At 42.9% G+C, this 18,806-nt stretch overlaps 1 protein-coding gene across 3 annotated transcripts in view; it reads right to left on the minus strand.

The window, feature by feature from the left end:
• Window positions 1-18,806, minus strand: part of TENM4 (teneurin transmembrane protein 4) — a 493,982-nt gene that overhangs the window by 127,433 nt on the left and 347,743 nt on the right. For 2 of the 3 annotated variants that reach the window (XM_074983375.1, XM_074983367.1), the window contains one exon: window positions 8,338-8,484. In XM_074983375.1, coding sequence (XP_074839476.1) covers window positions 8,338-8,484 — 147 coding nt within the window. Of the gene's footprint in view, window positions 1-8,337; window positions 8,485-16,517; window positions 16,545-18,806 lie in introns of all 3 variants that reach the window. The other variant, XM_074983382.1, reaches the window with a different exon arrangement.

Genomic DNA, 18,806 nt, shown 5'->3' on the forward strand with positions numbered 1-18,806 from the left:
CTCTGTTCCAGTGCCATCCCTCATCCTGGATGTTGCTGGACCAGAGAATGCTGGATTTAGGATTTCCAACCCATACACATGTATGGGCTGAAAAGAATAAATAATTGTATTGTAATAGCCTCTGGTATCTGTGAAATGGCAAGAATAATAAACTGTGTTAACTCTCCCTATAGATATACCTCTTTCAAAGGGTCAGAGCCCCACTATCTAAGGTGCGTTACAGACAGGTCATGAACAAGAAAATCCCTGTTCCGGAGAGGTCAAGAATGCACACATGCATATGAATGAGACCCTGAAATAGAATGGAATGGGGAGGAAGGGTTAAATATCTGTTGCTCGAACTGCCTATATGAATATAACGAGGGTCACCCAGTCTAGCTATCCTGATTCTGTGATTTCATCATTGCAATGGAAGTGGTGATGAGGTCACATGAACATTTTTTTTCAACTGAAACTTGTCTAGAGAAGGTCCATCCCACCTTTTGTCTCATTCTGCACGCCTACAGTGTCAATACATCTTCTTCCTGATGCACAGACAAGTGCTGTTCTAGGAATTGCCCAGCAATAGGCATTTTGGGAAAGCCTAGCTATCAGATAGGAAGTGAGACAACCAAGGTCACACCTCAACCATCAGTTCCCTGGCTGTGACGCAGAAGCTCCGGAGATCATACAGTGACATTCATTTCTGAGTGCCAGAGGTATGGCTCCACATCATACTCACATATTCCGAAAGATGGCTGTCTAGTGCAAATGCTGCACAACAGCTGCTGTTCCCAAGAAAGTCACAGAAGAAACAAACACTCTGAAAATGTGGATTAGTGATTCTGCTCATTTACTTGGGGGAAAGGTGACTAACAGCCCTCCTCAAAAAACCAAATATTCATAACAAACCCCCATGTCATAGCCGTTAAGAGTTTTTCAGGTAAAGCTTGTGTTTTCCTCTCTTTAGCAGTTTGTGGCTCTTCCACAATGACCCTGTTGTCTGATTAGCTGTGTTCATGATGAGAAATGTTAATTTATGGTGGCTGTTTTCCCAGGTATGTTCAGATCTTAATACTTCCCTTAGCCTTTGTCAATTTAGCTAGCACATTACTGAATTATTTTTTATGGGATCAGGGAATTGGAAAGCTCCCCTAACATGTCCGGGAGACAATCTTCTTGCGCTATAAAAGCCCCTGCATGCATTAAGTAAAGGCTCTGAACAGCATGCAGGAAACAAAAAATTTGAAATCATAAACACTGCAAAGCACCTCTCCCTTTGTCCATAGCTAATGAATTTGTTTTGGGATTCTGTCAGCTTCTTTACAGTATTGCTTTTACAATCTTGCCATTATTTCCCTTCTGGCCTAACATGCTGCAAAAGCTCATTTAAGTCTCACACCAGCTGTCCATGGAGAACACTTTCATCCCCAGACAAAAGCAGGGAAGATGGTAAAAAAGGTGCCAGACTCCTCTGGGTGGAAGCGTGTAAAGCACCTTACTTCCCTTCTTCTGCTTGTTACACACTCTTCAGCCTGCTCCAGGGCTCCCACACCCTGTGAAGACAGCAAATGAAGTAACCAATGGTGGAAGCTGGCCTAGCTCTTGCGGGGGTCAATAGAGCAATGCTGATCAACCTCAGCTGAAAACCTGCCCCAAGTATTTAGATCTGGGTGAGGCAGGGTGTTGGTGCATCAACTCTGGTATCTTGTGTCTGCAGGGGCTAATCCTAAATACCTCAAAGGGGAAAGTCCAAAACAAAACAACTGTTTGGTGCTCTGCAGACTACAGTAGTCCCTCCATTTATGCAAGGATTGTGTTCCCATGCACCTTCATGTAACTTGAATTTCACGTAAGTGGCTTCCTTCCCCTGCGGAACACACGTTCTGCAGCCAGGGAAGCAGCAGGAGCACCTGGAGCTCCTTTGGAAAGGTAAGTCCTGGAGTTGGGGGGGCAGTTGGGGAGGGTTAAGCCTGGCAATGGGTTAGGGCTGTGTGAGGGGGTTGGGGGGTTAAGCCTGGGTGGGTTAGGGCTGCAGGAGTTGTAGGGTTGGAGTTGAGTCAGGGCCACGTAGCCTGGTGGAGGGTTGAGCTGGAGCCAGGTGCACAGGAGGTGAGCTGGAGCTGGTCACAGGGGGTAGTGAGCTGGAGCCAGGTGGAGTAGGGGTGAACTGGGGCCGTGTCAGGGGGTGGGTGAACTGAGGCCATGCAAGGTGAGGTGGGGTTTGAACCAAGGCCGAGAGGGAGTAGGGTTTTGAGTTGCACTCAACACGCATTAATCTGAGTTATGTGCAACTCAAAATCATGCATTTTGAGAGATTACTGTACAAGAGAAGGAAAGACTTTAATTCTGCAAGAGAAGGCTGGAGGGAAGGGAAAGAGGATTGTTTTCAGGCTGTGAGCTGTGGGGCAAGAACTACACTTGGAAAGACAAGTAGAAAATCCTGTGTACTTTGGAACTCTGAATTCTTACTTGGTTACATGGCACTAGGGTCTCATGAATAAGATATCAGCTGAAGAAAGAGGTTTGGCTATTTCAATTGTGGCAGAAAAGAGGTGCCTTTTTCACTTCTCCAGAGAAAAATATCATACTGAAATGGCAACCCATTTGAGAAAAGAAGGTCAGCAGGCTGCTCTCATCTGCTAAACAGCCTGGAATGGGTCAGGGTTACTTCAATGGAAGAAAGATATTTTTAAAATGACTGCACACATTATAACCACAACTGAGTGCCCTTTCGATCTGTTGCAACTGGGCAGAGATGTCAGAGATCCCACAGTAATGTTCTTGGGAAATATGCAGGAGGCTCAAGTACATTTACCCCTCTCATTCATACAACATTTGAGACATAATATTATAAATAAATTGCTATATTTACACAATGTTCTTCATCCCCTTATGCCTGTTAATGCTATACAGCAGTGTTTCTCAAACTTTATATGGTTGGGACCTGTTTTTTATTGGTACCTCTTTTTACGGCCCAAAAATATAAACACACATAAGAAAAAGAAAGAAAAATGAATAAATTTTCACTGTTTATTATTTATTCACAATAATAATAGTACATAGTAATAATTTGTATATTTTCTAAGGACTGGCCTTTTTTTCAAGGACCAGTACTGGTCTGTGGACCACACTTTGGGAAATGCTGATATACAGGAATCACTTTTTCCACCATTCTCTGGTTGAGAGAACAATACCTATTTAACACTCCAGTGACCTGGCTGCATAGTACTTTAAAGCAGGTGGCAAAGAAGAATTCAGTATGTAATTAGGGGAATGCAGGTAAGAAGATAAAATTAACAATGTAGGAATTAGGAAAGGACAATGGGGAAAAACAATAGCTTCTTGACAAGGTTATTATGAGATCTTTAATGACTATATATGGCCAGAGCGTTGCCTTGACTTTACCTCTTTCTTAACCAAATCTAATTGTCCCTTAGTGTGAAACAGGTTAAACACTGACTCAAAAGAGAGCCACACCACACAATAAACCACTTCACTACCTGCAGACCCTAGAACTGCAGTGTCCTATAGTCTTCCCCATTCGCAGAGTGGCGAAATACGGCTCAGGAGTGCTGCACACGTGAGGCGCCCTCTGTTCCACCCAAGCACCCCACCGCATGGTGGGACAAGCATGTGGTGGCAGTGGGTGTGTGTGCCTGGTTTGGGGGAGGGTGGCGCCTGGCTGCGGGGTGGGGTGGGTTGCAGTGATCGGTTAAATTTCTCTTGGACTCCACTGCCCTAGAATTTTGCCTTCCAGGCACTGACCCAGGTTCCTCAGATAAATCCAGGAACCTCAACTCAAAGTTTACGTGTCAATTAGTCAGAAGCTTTGGCAGAAAGGAGTTATTCGGTTTAAGATCTCAGACCACTGAAAGATGCACAGAATATCAAATTGCCAGACTAGCCCAACATTTCTATAAGCACCAGCTGCTAATACAAAGTGATTTGTGCAGAAGGAAAGCTTCCCCAAAATAAAATGCTGAAGTAGGTTTGCTCATAAGCAATGTATCTGTGAGTTGTGGGGGGATATTCCCTTAGACATGACCACTGAAAGAGGTGACTACTGGTAGGAAATCTACTTTCCAGGAAAGAAATGGTCATTATATTTTCCCTTAAGGTTCACGGTTTTACTTTAAGGGCCATCTCTGGGCTATTTAAGGCTTCCAGGTCCACCTTGTTATAAGCATTTGATAGACTACTTTTGATGTGGGCTGCAGCAGAGCAGCCAGTTTCTGCATGCCTGAAATAGAGTGGTTATGTAACATAGATCAATGGCTAGAGTCACTCTAGGCTTGTCCTCTCTGTGCACATTATTAGAAAACTTCTGCAGTTTGCTGTAATACATTTTGTGATTCCTAGGGTGCAGCCTTGCAAACCCTTGTAACCTTAAGTGTGCTAGACTGTTACAGGTGAACCACTGTCTGCTGTTTTCCCTTTAATGACCCTGGAATAAACACCAGCTCTGGTGTAAAACCTGGTGCAATGCCATTCCAGTCCAAGTTTTTCCCTGGTGTAACTAACAGCAGAATTAACCACTCCCCATGTGCAAATAGTACTGCCAGACCAGCCAGATGACATGGCCAGGGAAACACCGCCCTCTCCCCACCCCAAATATCAATGTTCTAAACGGGACAAAGACTCTCTTTCACTGAATGCATTTCTGAATTACTCCTGCCATAGTTTGCCACTGCTTCTCTTGGATAAAACAGCCTTTCCCTTTACTAAAGAGTTTCTGTTACCTGTGTCCCATGGAGCCTCATTTGCCCAGGGCCCCGAATGAAAAAGATTTTAACTCCAGCTCCATTACAGTAAGGAATTTCCAGCCGCAGTGTTACATACCGTACCACTGCGTTGGAACTAGCTGAATGGTGAAATCAGGAAGAGTGATATGCTACCTACTGTGAACACCAGAGTCAAATTGTTTAAGTGCAAATCACAATTTTCTTATTAGAAACTTCTGCATATACAGAACCACTTCTGGGAGCAAAGGACCAGATGTAAAAAGACCCAAAAGTTTTAGATGCCTAATTCCCATTGGTTGCAACTGGAGTTACGCATGAAACTCCTTCTAAAAGATGACCCAAACTGACTCTTGGTTTAGACACATGCACAGATAATATTTAAAGGCTAGACTGAAATTAGCCTTGTACTGGCATGTTAGATGGAAGTAAACTACTCTTGTTTTGCTCCTGAAGAGAGCATAACAACAGCCACACTGATTCATACTAATGGTCCATCTAGCCCAGCATCCTGTCTTCTGAAGTGGCCAATGCCAGGTGCTTCAGAGGGAATAAAAAGAACAGGCAATTACTGAGTAAGCCATTCCTTCTTATCCACTCCCAGCTTCTGGCAATTGGAAGCTAGTGACACCCTGAAAATGGTGTTGCATCCTGACCAGCTTGGCTAATAGCTGGAGATGGACCGATCCTCCAGGAACTTATTCAATTCTTTTTTGAACACCGTTATAGATTTGGCTTTCACTATATCCCCACTCCATCCTCCTAAGTAACCAGTTCCACAGGTTGAATGTGTATTGGGTGAAGTACTTCCTTTTGTTTGTTTTAAATCTGTTGTCTGTTAATTTCATTGGGTGATGCCTGGTTTTTGTGTTATGTGTAGGATTAGCTTCCTTATTCACTTTCTCTACTCCGTTCATGATATTATAGATCTCTATCATTTCCTCATTAGTCATCCCTTTTATAAGCTGAAAAGTCTCCTTCGTTTCAATCTCTCCTGATATGGAAGTTGCTCCATATGCCTAATGCTTTTTGTTGCACTTCTTTGTACCTTTTCCAATTCTAATACGTATTTTTGAGATGGGGCACCCAGATCTGCTCACAGTATTCAACATGTTAGTATAACATGGATTTATATAATTTGGCATTATATCTTCTGTCTTACTATCTGTCCTAACATACTGTTCACCTCTTTTTGGACTGCCGCTGCACACTGAGTGGATGTTTATAGAGAACTATCTACAATAACTTCAAGATCTCTCTCTAAAGTGGTAACAGCTAATTTAGATCCCAATCAGTTGGGATCATGTTTTCCAGCATGCATTACTTTGTATTTATCAACAAGGAATTTTATCTGCCAGTTTGTTGCCCAGTCACCCAGTTTTGTGACAGCCCTTTGTAACTCTTCAGTCATGGAATTTAGCGATTTCAAGGGGCTTGTTATGGTCTGCAAATTTTGCCATCCCACTTTTCCCACATCATTTAGAAATTTTCCAGACCATGTCTGAGCACTAGTGCTATTCTGGCTGTAGGAGACAAGGCTCTGGCATCCCCACTCTCTGGGAACCAGTGCATTGTGCTCTCTGAAAGGGTGAAACATGGACCACTCTGGCTTATGCTCCCTCTGTGTTCTTGGGGGCAATGTGATTGCCAGAGGCACAATCCCCCTGTGAGCCCCAACTGGAATGTGTATATCTGACTACCTCTGATAGGGCCTGCAGAGCACCAAGCCTTTAGTGTGAGCTTCTGAACATTTCTACTAGTGATCTTGCTGGACAGAGCAGAAGCTGTTTTTTCAGGTATCAGATTTAAAGACTACATGTCACATTTATTATTCTGGCTGCTCTGCAACATCCCAGCAATACAGCGTGGCCATAAAGATGGTGATCAAGCCCTGAGGATCACCCTGTATGGAGCCACTAACATAGCTCCCATGCCACTCTCCATCCCAGCTATGCTCGTAGGGGGTGTCCTCAAGTTAGTGATTTTTCAGCTGGGCTTTGGGATGAGAGAACAAAAATGTCTCAACCCCACCTGTTTCCCAACATCTCCTGAGCAAGGAGATAGCCCAAGATACAAACCCATGTAGGTAACTTTATCAAACCCCCAAATGGCTCACAAGTCAGCTAAGCTTGTACTTGTTTTGTTCTCTAGCTGCATAACATCTTCAGCAATAGTACAGTAAGAGTCCAGCATCACTGTTGTATGCATCTGTCATGGACAATTTATCTATAGGTTGTAATGCATCAAAAGGGCTGGATTTTACGTAAACACTTACCACAGGATAAACACAGCACTCATCTCTGCTTCTCCAATCTACATCTGCTGCCTTGTTGGCTGACAAAGTAATCAACCGTTCCTCTGAAATGGTTAACTTAGTGAGTCACCACATAAGCAATGAACACCTCAGACCATGGAGTCTCTGACTACATCCCCACAGAGCCAGTCTGATCATGGACTTTTTGATGTTCTGTTTACGGGCTCCATTTGCTCTGGGCTGGATTACCTCTGAGATTTTGTGCCCTCTCTCCAAGATATGACAATTCTTTCCACAGAAGCTTGGATTACACTCAGATATATTTACCATATTTTCACACATATGGTGTGGTGAACTTTACTGGTGCCTTGTGTCAGCTGTAAATAGAAAGAACTAATACAGTGGTATTTGGTTTCATCTGAGGGAATAACTGGCCCTTGTTCTCTGACTTGTACTCTTTGTATGGGGCTCTGGGTTTTATTCCCCTGTCTTTTTAAGGGGACAGTTTGGTCCAAGTACCATGCCAAATGTAGAAAGGCATTTTAAGTATTCTATCAGAAGTGCGTTCTCTGTAAATCAATAATCCAGGCTTGGCTCTTTTTTAAAACTGTATTGTTCTTGTCAATACAATAAAACAAGATGTGCAAAACGCAGTCTGCATTTCACAATCTAGGTCCTGGCCTGGCCTGTGGTTAACAGAGCTTTGTGTGAGTGACAACAAAATAAATTATGCAGCCTCTCTTGTGTCTCAAATTTAATATCTCAACTCTAGCCCTCTAATTCAAACCTTCACACTGTTCCAGCATTTCCTTTGTAATGAGATAACGCTGAACATTACCTCTGCATTATGCTATTGGCTATTATTCTCATGCCTGACGCATTATGTCTGGAACTGGAATCAATAAATTGTGGACCGAGAGGGGTTGGACGGTTTGGGGGCATGTGGCTCAGCTAGTTAAGCCTCTGGGCTGCTGCTTCACTTTGGTCTGAGGTGAATAAGGACCTGTCATGGCAGTCTCAGGAGACAGGCCAAGATTTGACTGGACAGCGAGACTCATCCCTCTGTATCATTGCTCCGACATGAAGGTGGAGATGGATGGTGGGAAGGCTGCACTGCCTGTGACTGTGCTGTGCCAATTCTGAGGATACATAAACCTCAGACAACTCCACCCAATTCTATCAATTTAAATTCATATACATTATGGCTGCATTAGTCTGGCAAAGTTCACTATCCATTCTCCATTAGCTGCTAAGAACAAGGATTGTCTGCATCATAGAGTCGCCCCACATGGCTATGGGCCTTGCTAAGAAAAACAGTGTAAAGGTCCGTGAAGCCTGATAAATCACATACACGTGTCCTACCTCCGTCGTTGTCTTTTCCGTCACCACATGCTGTCTCCATGGAAGTATCACAGCCTGCTCCTCTCCAGCCCAGCTGGCAGACACAGTGCCAGCCATTCATATCCAGAGTGCATCTGCCATTGCCATTACACAGGCCAGGGCAACCCTCTGCAAGGCAAACAAACAAATTTGAATGCATTGGAAAGTGTTAGGAGACACAGAAAGACAACCTGGAAATGTGGCTGGGGCGGGGGCAGTCTAAAAATAGCTTTTTCCTTTACCTTCTACTTATCTCTCCTCTCCCATTTATAAGATTTCCTGCCTCTTTTGCAATCAAGAATCAAAGGGGATAGTAGAATAAGAAGGACATTACATTCATTGTATTAGTACTTCAAGCTTTGATGACTACAGCTCATGGCTCCCCACCTCTACTGTACTGATGGGTTTCTGGGATGGGGATGCTTTCTGCTTGCTTGATTCTTTAGCAGTGCATCCAGCAATGTACCCTACCCCTTGGGTTGCCTTGCAAGAGCAGGGCTTGGGGGAACCCAAGCTCCATGGTGGGTTAGAGTCCTCAGCAGTGTCCGGGCTCTGGAAAGTACAGCTAAGGATCAGTCTGGCATGCTGGCAGAGTGATGTGGCCAAGACCAAACATCATGTCAGTAGCACAGTTAAGGAAGAACCCATTTTAGTGACCTCTCTGATGGGTCACTTTGTCTCTACGTATATATGCATATATCTCATGATGGTGAGATGTATGTACTATGAAGAGTTCATCAATATGACTTTGGCATGACCGGCTTGCTCCTATGAGACAGGGCCATGCGTGAGTATAGGGTTCATGTTATACAGGTGCTGGTAGAAAATTCCTAACACACCATGCTCTCATGTACGCTATACAGGTTCCATGGACTACAAAGTGCCATTTCAGTTGGTAAAGAGAGATTTAAACACTTTTACTGAAACTATTTTTCTATCCTTCTACTTTCAAAGACTACTGCCTAACTTTGCATGGGTCCAACTGAACAAGCATTGGAGTGGAGGAAAACTCTTTAAAATGACGTCTTTTATATTTACACACACACACACTTTAGAGGAGTGATACACGGTTTGTGTGTGTAAATATTAAAAAGTCATTTTTTTAAAGAGTGCAGGCATGTGTTTGCGTTCTTATAGGCAGAACGGATAGCTCTGCCTATAGTCAAGGTGGCTTGACATGTCCCCTTATATAACCCTGACCAGCTGCTTGTAATTTTGCCACAAGTTTAGACATTTGAGCTGAAATTTTCTATGCCCAGTATCTGTCTTTAAGACTGATATTTTTAAAAAGTTTAGGCTAAAAATGTCCAGCAGTTTCCAACAAGAACAAGATTGGCAACAAATATTTTGTTTGCCCATGTAAAAACAATTCTTACAATAATTTCATTGACAACCTCCGGTATCAGAGTTGTGAATTTTACCATAACTGTGAAAATCTACTCAAATTTCTCCATGTTATAATGATCTGACAAAAGCCCCTGAAGTCTGCACATGCTCAGTAAGGTCTGGCAGCTAAATTTTCCAGAGATGCTGGCTCACTGAGCACATGCTCTGTCCCCCTTACAGCTACCATGTGTCACCTTGGCTGCATCCCCCAGGGCAGGATGGAGAGGGAGGGAGAGAGAGAGAGAGAGAGAGGCTGGGCCTACACTTGCCGCAGAAGATCGAATCCAGGTTCAATCTTCTGGGGTGCTGTTTTGTGCATGCGCACAACGGCAAATGCCAGGGTCAGTGTTGACCCTGGAAATCCTTGTGGTCTGCAAGAATTAAAGAATGCTGATGGGAGTACTCCTCCAATCGGCACTCTGCAGTGAGGACAGGGATGAATATCGATAGCTGCAAAATTGATTTTTGGTATGCAGTTGGGGTACCTAGGAGTGCATAGCAGCCATCGACATGCAAGGTTAAGTACAGACCCAGGCAGAGAGAGAGCGAGAGAGAGAGAGAGAGAGAGAGAAATGGAGACGAGAGGATCACTGCAGGGGAGTTGTCAAGACACTTAATGTTTTCAAAGTACTAAAATACTATGATGAAAGTGTCATAGAAAAACCTATGAGGAAACTAATAATTATGTATTCAGTACAGGGCTTGGATCCTGCATAGTAAACAAAAAATGGGTCCCTACAATGAACAATGAGGATAAAAAGAAATAGTGAACAATTGCCCACCTAGTGAGCACAGTCCACCTTGTGCTCTGAATGAGACACAGATCCTGACCAAAAAATGCATGATCATGTAATTAAAAATGGGTTCATACCCAAAGGGGAGGAATTAAGTTTCCCCAGAAACCTTGATTCTATCCTTTCTTTACTTCCAAGGCTTGTCTTTGCAAATTTAACATTCTTTTAACCATCTCTGGGATATAATTTCATATATATAATTTTCATGGCTCCCAGTGAATGTTATCCAGTTGAATCCAAGGAAACCATAATGAGCAGCCTAGAAAGATGTATAGAAAAGCTTTTTTGTGTGTGTGATATACACACTGTCAGTACTGCAAATTATAGTATCTTAGGCCCCTTCAAGAGTAACGGGATAGTTGCCTTCGAGCCCAGAGATTTAAATGAGACCCAGGTTCCAGCTGCTACCTATGCTACCACTGCAGCAGTGGTGTGCTCTGGGCAACTCTGAGGGCTGGATGTCCCAGCCCTGCTCCTTCTGTCTGAGGCCCTGCCCATTCCCAAAGCATGGAGCCACCCCAACCCCACCTTATGCAGGGGCCTGGGAATTCTGTTGAGGTGTGGGTGTGAGAGATACATTCTCTGCCAGTACTGTAAAGTATGGTATCTTGGGCCCCTCTGGGTAGGGGCAAGTGCTGTAAAATTTTGGACACTGAGACTGTGATGTTTTAATGTTCAGAAAAGCTGCCTATGATGGAGTGAATCCTCTCCATCTTGATCCACAGGCTGGGGCAGAAATTTAGGGGTGAAGGATGAAATGTGTCTGTCTGGTTGGCTTAAAATTACAACTGGTTCTGCTTGCTGGGAATCAGAATCCTGGAATGTAGGACTAGCACCCAGAAGAGATGAACTGGAGAGCAAAGGAAAGGCAAGGTGCTCAAGGCTGCATGATAAATCCTATTTATTATATGTTTCTGCAAGGTATGAACAGCTAAAGTACTATGTGTTCCACACTAGCCCTGCACAGTAGTGAATACTAAGAAATGGCAACGCAAGTGAACCTTTCCATAAAACCTATATATTAAAGCCACAAGATAATCTGATGTTTGAAAAGCTCTTCTAATAATCAACAACTCTGGAACCTTTTATACTGCCTCATATCTAGGGCATAATGTTTTGCAAACTCTGTGATCTCTGATGGCTGGTGATTTTACCTGATTGTTTTTATTAAATGAAATTAAGGCAGGGGAGAGAATTTAAAAATTGCATGAGGCTTTAGAAAAAAAATGAAGTACTTATTTCTGCTGTTCCTAAATCTGTGGATGTCTCACTGAAATCAGCATGAGCTTTAGCTGAGTAGCTAATGTAAGGCAGAGTTCTATATAGGTTTCAATTGAAACACTTGCAGACGCTGCTATAAAAACTGATCTTACTAGAGAAAGAAGGCAGCTTTGCCCATCCATGGAGACTTCAAGCATATCATGGAAAACACAGCCTAGATCCAGAGTACACCGGGAAAAAAAAAACTTGTTTCAATGAGACAAAAATGAATGTCATGCTCTCACAGGGACATTCACCAGAACTAGCAAGAGATTACCCTGCCATTTTAAAAGTAGTAGCCAGAATAACATTCTGGTAATGATCTGAAAAATTAAGGACCCCTAATTAGTCTCAATTATAAATGAAGCTTTAGCTGAAACTTCCTTCAAGTTAAGCCTCATTGCCATATAAAATTGGGCTTAAGGGATAAAGCTAGCTCAGGTTTGATCATTGCATAGTGCCAGGAGAATTAATGTATTCTTTTCTTTATGTGTCTATCAGGCTGTAAAAAGGTACTGAAGCACCTTTTGATGTATCCCACCAGACCTGGTGGAATTCTGAATTCAGGTGGCCACAAGCTGGGTCAAACTCTGTTGAATGCAACCAGAGATAGCTAATAATAATTTTAAATTATCTAGAAAAAGTTCTGTGTGCTCCAAAGGAAAGCAAGGCATTAAGAAATCTTTATATACTACGGGAACACAAAAATAAAATGTTCTGGAAATTACTCAAGCAATGGGTCATCAGAGTGATCCTACATAAGAGGGGGATGATGAAGCCCCAAATCAAATGGTTCCTAGTATAGTATGGCTTAATCTTGCTTGTCTCACTCATGTAATTACACCTATACTACATGGGCAAGGAAAGCAAGTATGATTTAGCAAAGCTGTAGAGTGGACTCATTATTTTCCCTATCAGAGGTCTCCATGCCACTAAGCAGTACAGTACACCACACCCAGAAGGGCCATTCAGGGAAAAGGGACTGGCAACAGAGGGGGGCTTAGGCGGCAGAGGCACATCCACACGGCCTCTGTACTGCCAGCACCCACCTCTGCCAACAGCAAAATCTTGTGTGGCTATGCTAATTAGCCATGCGTGTTTGCAAATGGATCTCCAGTTGCAATTTCTAGAACCATTATTACCACAGTGCTGCAAACAGCAGTGCCGCGCTAAAGGGCTGTATAGACATGTCCAAGGTGTGTGGATTTCAGCTGCACACTAAGGACATTTCTACATAGGCCACTTCCTTCAGAAGTGGCATGCTAATACAGGGAGTGAAATATGCTAATGACGTGTGGATGCAAATTCCCTGCACCTCATTAGCATAATGTCACGTGATTTGGAATCTGGAAGATGTTCTTCCAGACTCCAAAACACCTTGCAGAAGCGCAGTTCCGGGGTGGGGGGCGAGGAGAGGCTTCCAAAGGAAGTCCTCCTTCCGGAGGCCCCTTCTTCCCAAAAATTTTTTGGGAAGAAGGGGCCTCTGGAAGAAGGACTTCCTTCCGGAAGCCCCCCCGGCGGCCGTACTTCTACACAGCATTTTGGAGTCCGGAAGAACGTCTTCCAGACTCCAAATCACATGATGTTATGCTAATAAGGTGTGGGGAATTTGCATCCGCGCCTCATTAGCATCTTTTGCTCCCTGTACTAGCATGCCACTTCCAAAGGAAGTGGCCTGTGTAGAAACGGCCAAAAAGAAGTGACCTGCTATTCAGAAGATTTGAACTCCCAACAAAATGCACGGACATCAAAAGCAGATGTGGGTGTACAGCACCTTTGAAAATCAGACCATTTACTTAAGGGCAATACTATAGATTTAGGTGGTTTAACTCTTCAGATGAGAATTATTCACCAATAACCAGGCATGAATTATCTTGAGTGATGTTAGTCATTTCAGTGGCATTTAGGATATCGGGAAACTCTTTCCAATAAGAACAAACTTCCAGACAGAACAAACTTATAAGGGAGACCACACTGTGTTTTTAAAAAAATGGCTTAAATTTGGAGTGCCAATTCCAGTGATAAGATTTCAGTACAGCTCTTTGTTAGTGAGGAGCTTTTTGGTTTTAACAATGTTTAAGCTGGTTCCTGCAATTTGCTCTCCCCCTTGAAACAAGAGGAGACATATTCTAGAGCCTTGACTGACTCACTGGTTTACTTTAAAATGGTAGGAAGCCAGCAGTCAATCCTACTCAACCTCAATAAGCCAAGATTGCTGCGGAGGGATTTCAACCAGAAACATGTTAATAATTAAGAAAGCCAAAATGGCATGAAAAATGTAATTCTGAAAATTGCATACTGTGCATTTAGCCAAGTAAAAATCATTTGTGTTGAAAGATTCAGCGATTGCTAATCCTTCCAAAGAAGGGAATGCAAAATAAATGGCAAGTGAATGGTTTATTTATAATATGTTGATTAACCCATTACCCACTGCAAAATTCAATAACTACAATGTGCCTTTGTTCCTGGCAATTAGAATCAGTCTAAAGGCTGTTCAGAGAAAGAGGGTATATTTATAAAAAGTATTTTAAAAATGGGACAGTGCAGGGGGCTTTTTATTATCTCAGGTCCCTAAATCTAAAGGAGAGAGATTCTGCAAGATTATTTTTCATCTTCTGTTTCCCCTTGGTGCTTAGCTGTTATCTTTTGATCCAATCTTCAGCAGTGCAAATGGAGATGAAAGGGCAAAATCCTGAGAGTTTTTGAAATGCAAAGCACTGACATGTACAACATTAGCAAGAGGTTCTGATCACACAGCTTAATGCTGACCTATATATTCTTTTAAGAATGCCACCACTGTTACTCCATGAAGAAAGACAAAGATCCCTACTCCTTAATCTAACACAGAATCCCTTTTATTAGTTTAAAGCGAGTCAAGGGTGCTTCATTGACACTGTGCAGTTAAGAGAAAATTAACTGCTACTGAACAGATAGTCAGTCTAAAGCCAAAGATTCAGGAATGGACACTGCTCACTGGTGCAGCTCTCTCTCTCATGAAAGGACCAATTAGTTGTTGAAACCATCAACACTTTTATCATTAATATGTGTCTGACCACTCGAGAGTCTTTCCCTATTTGTGGTTCTGCTTGAACATGCCCTTTAATATCAAATGAAGCAGGAAGCAGATGCCAGATCATAAATTCATCTGGAGAACTGCAGCTGTCAGGGCCACAATGTTTCTTGTTGCACAGTAAAAGCCTGTATATAGACACTGCATTTTAACCATTCACTGGACCAATATTATGGGATGTTCACCTGTCTCCTTGAACCTCTAATGGTGGGTTGCCATTTCTGATGGCTCAGAACTGTAAATGATCTTGAAGTCTAAATGCAGTGGCAGAGTTTCCCTGAGGTGTTTTTTTTTAACTGGAAAAGTGAGTGTTCTGTGTGGTATCAGCAACCACTGAGAAAAACATTGGCTATCCACTCCATCACATTTCTTGTCCATTTGGCATATTTCTCTAGGACGTGCAGATTACCTATGCATTTTTTATAGTTTTAAGCAAGTGGGACTAAAGTCAATATTCGTAATTAAAAGTCACTTTGGCCCCCACTGTTATAATTTCAAACATGAAATCAGATAATGAATTGCAGCTTTAAAATGGGAACAAATTAGAAAACCAACCACACTGGTTTCCTATCAGGCTGTGGCCACACTTGGCCAAAACTTCGAAATGACCATGCTATTAGATTACTAATATTCAGCACCTCATTAGCATTAGGATGCTTCCAGCTGCGGTGCTTTGAAAGCGCCGCTTTCCAACATGTGTGGCTCAGAGTGGCTACGTAGGGGTCCTTTTCTCAAGGACCCTGCACATTTTGAAGTCCCCTTATTCCTCTCAGCTGAGGGGAATAAGAGGACTTCAAAATGTGCAGGGTCCTTTTGAAAAGGACCCCCGTGTAGGCGTGCTGACCCGCACATGTTTGAAAGTGGCGCTTTCGAAGTGCCGTGGCCGGGCGCATGCTAGTGCTAATGAGGTGCTGAATATTCAATTCAGCACCTCATTAGTAATCTTTGAAATGACCATTAGGATGGCCCTTTCAAAGTTTTGGCCAAGTGTGGCCACAGCCTCAGTGTAACTCAATTTCTTTCTCATGTGACACAAAGATGAGGTTAGAATCAGGCCCAGGACTTGTTTGACTAATAGAAATAGACGTAGGGCAAAATAGTCAACTCGTGTAAATCAATGCAATTCCATTAAATCAATGGAATTTTACTGATTTAGAGAGTTGGGGGATTGGGCCCAAAGACCAAGCATTTTCATATAAAGAAAAATTTCTTCCCTTACGAACGTGGGATAAATTTTTTCACCTGAAGATCAAAACCTGGAGACTTCATACAGATAACACTCACTTTCTTGTTACTGTATGGATTTCTTATATAGATACTTAATACTGACAGATGTGTGTGTGTGTGTGTGTTTTTTAACTCCTGACTTTGATTGCCTGGCTGGGCAAGGTGGCGATGAGAGATGTTGTGGAGGGGAGGGAGGGAGGAAAGGAACACTGATATTATGTTAACACGAGATTACAGCATTTACAAAGGACGAAGTTCCAGAGCCATTTCCTACCAAAATGACTGGAACATTCACCCTTTCCAGCATTGAGAGATTCATGACAATGAGTAAAAGATGCAACCTCAACACAGCATGTTCACGGTGCATTTAAAAAAAAAAACAACAACACAAAGACAACAGGAAAAAAGAGGAAGGAAGACCATACCTTTCACTACCTTATCCAGATAGTGAGCTTGGGAGATAAAAGACAGGACATTTAAGGTAGGATTGAATAAGTGCAGTACAACTTAGTATGAGATTGTGCAGGTGCAAAGAGAGGCACAGGAAAGTTTGCTATGATATTAAAAGAAAAAAAAACTTTTATTGTGGGGAGAGGAGAAAGAAGGAAAGGGTGGGACAAAACTATTCTCAATCAAAGAACTGAGGAAGGCTGTGTTCAGTCATCCATTTAGGCTAGTTCCAGGGATTCAATAAGCTCAGCAAGAGAAACAGGAAGGTTAAAAACAAATGACAGAACATGGTACGGTTCTGACTGCTTGCAACAACTCACCTTTGTGACAGGGATAACCCTAAAATTCTTCCACCCTGCCTAACAGTGTTACATTTTCTTCAACAAAGATACCTTGTTCCCCTGTGGCCCCTATTGGAATGGAAAGTCTTTTACTTTTGGATTTCCTTAAGGATAACATATTGCATTTACACAGACAAACATGTCCACTGTCAGGAGAGATGAGGTGAAGCACAGAGAGGGTGTGGGGACATACAGGGCAGTCAGGAACCTAAATCTTTTTGCAAGTCAATAGGAGTTGAGTGCCTTTGAAAACCATTACGCACCTAGTCTGCCCAAGGTCACATAAGAAGTCATTAGCAGAAGCAAAAATAGAACACTATAGTCATGACTTGCAGCTCTCTGCCGTAGCCAATAGACCACACTCCTCTTAGCATCAGTTGATTTATGTTTAAAAAGATGCTTGGGAGGAATTTTCTGCTTTTTTCTCTTTTGCACCCTCCTGCAAACAGTTTGCTCCACAGCTGTTGTTGTGTAAGAGCTGTTGCATGTTATTTCTCCAGTTCCAGCACTATACCTTAGCTCCCTGTGATCTTGTTCTCAGAGTCCTTACATCCAAAGGGGGAGTTTCGCATTTGAGATTGGCTCACAGAGACCATCCAAGCAGAAGGTCACAAAGCTTATCAGGATTGCCCTCCCCCACGTTTGAATCTAGAATCCCGTGAGTCTAATGGGTTAGTAGAAACACAAGCCCACTTTTGTAAGTGAACTAGGAGAGTCTTAATTCCCCAGCGTTAGACACCAATGGGCCGAGGTTCACAAATCACTCTCATGTAGGACTGAATACATGCAGCACAGCTTTGCACACAGCTCAGAGGGCTGCAGTAATCCAGGAATGAGCAACTCAGGTTTGAAATTTCAGGGCAGCCAAACGTACAAAACCTCAGCCAATGTTTTGCTTCACAGCTGAAATTTCAGATGTAAAAAAGTTAACGGGAAAAGAATGAGGGAGCTACCATGCCAGCTATACCAATTATTTGCAGATGTTACCTTTCAACTTCACTGGCTTGAAGAACAATGAAGCCTCATATGAGACTATCCTGTGCACAGCCTTAAATCTATCCACAAGTAAATTCTGACATAATTTTTTTCACCCTGAACTTGCATTATTTCTATGCACATGTTGCACCACTGGCATTAACACATCACTCTGTCACCTGTGGGCATGCCCTGGGAGAGGTGCAAAGGGAACCTGTACAATAGGTATGCAGAATGAGGTTAGGATTTAAAAAAGGGTTGGAGCAATGGGTGTTCTAAGGCCTGATAATGCTGTGCCTTTCTCCAAAGTAAATCAGGCATAGCTTCAATGAAGTCACTGGAGATAAAGGGGTCTAACATAAATGTCAGTGAGAGGGCAGAATGCAGCCCTTATGTGCTTAGTCATTGGAGATAACATGAGTTTACGCCTCAGTGATAGTGGTAAAGTTTGTGTAGCTGCCCATGTTTAGCATCCCATGTCAATTACAATCCTCCTCTTCATCCAGGGCCAACCTGTGTTCAAACCTGATGCAGAAGGCTTGTTGGAGCGAGGCATCAAGCACACTTCTACAGTGAGCATTTACCACAGCTTGAGCTGCACCCTGCAAAGCGCCAAACTGCAGTCAGTCATGAGACTGGCTGTACAACACAGTCCACTTTGTACTGCAGATACAGCCAAACACTCCAGCATACTCAGACATCTGAATACCTCTAGTTCTGGTCTGACAGCAGCCTAGAACTTATACCCCACAGAAGACACAATTCTGGCTTCATGCCTTTTGCTTGGGTTCCAGGCACTCAAGTAGAGCTGAGAGGCACTGCTTACAGCCCAGCCCATTCATAGCATGTGTGAATATTTATGACAGAGCATTGATGACAGCCTATCCCAAAGAATAGATTTTTAAAAATCAGGAGCTTCTCTAAGTATGACAAAACAAGGCCTGATTG

Source organism: Carettochelys insculpta, chromosome 1, assembly GCF_033958435.1.
Source record: "Carettochelys insculpta isolate YL-2023 chromosome 1, ASM3395843v1, whole genome shotgun sequence".
In the NCBI taxonomy this organism is placed as follows: Eukaryota; Metazoa; Chordata; order Testudines; family Carettochelyidae; genus Carettochelys; species Carettochelys insculpta.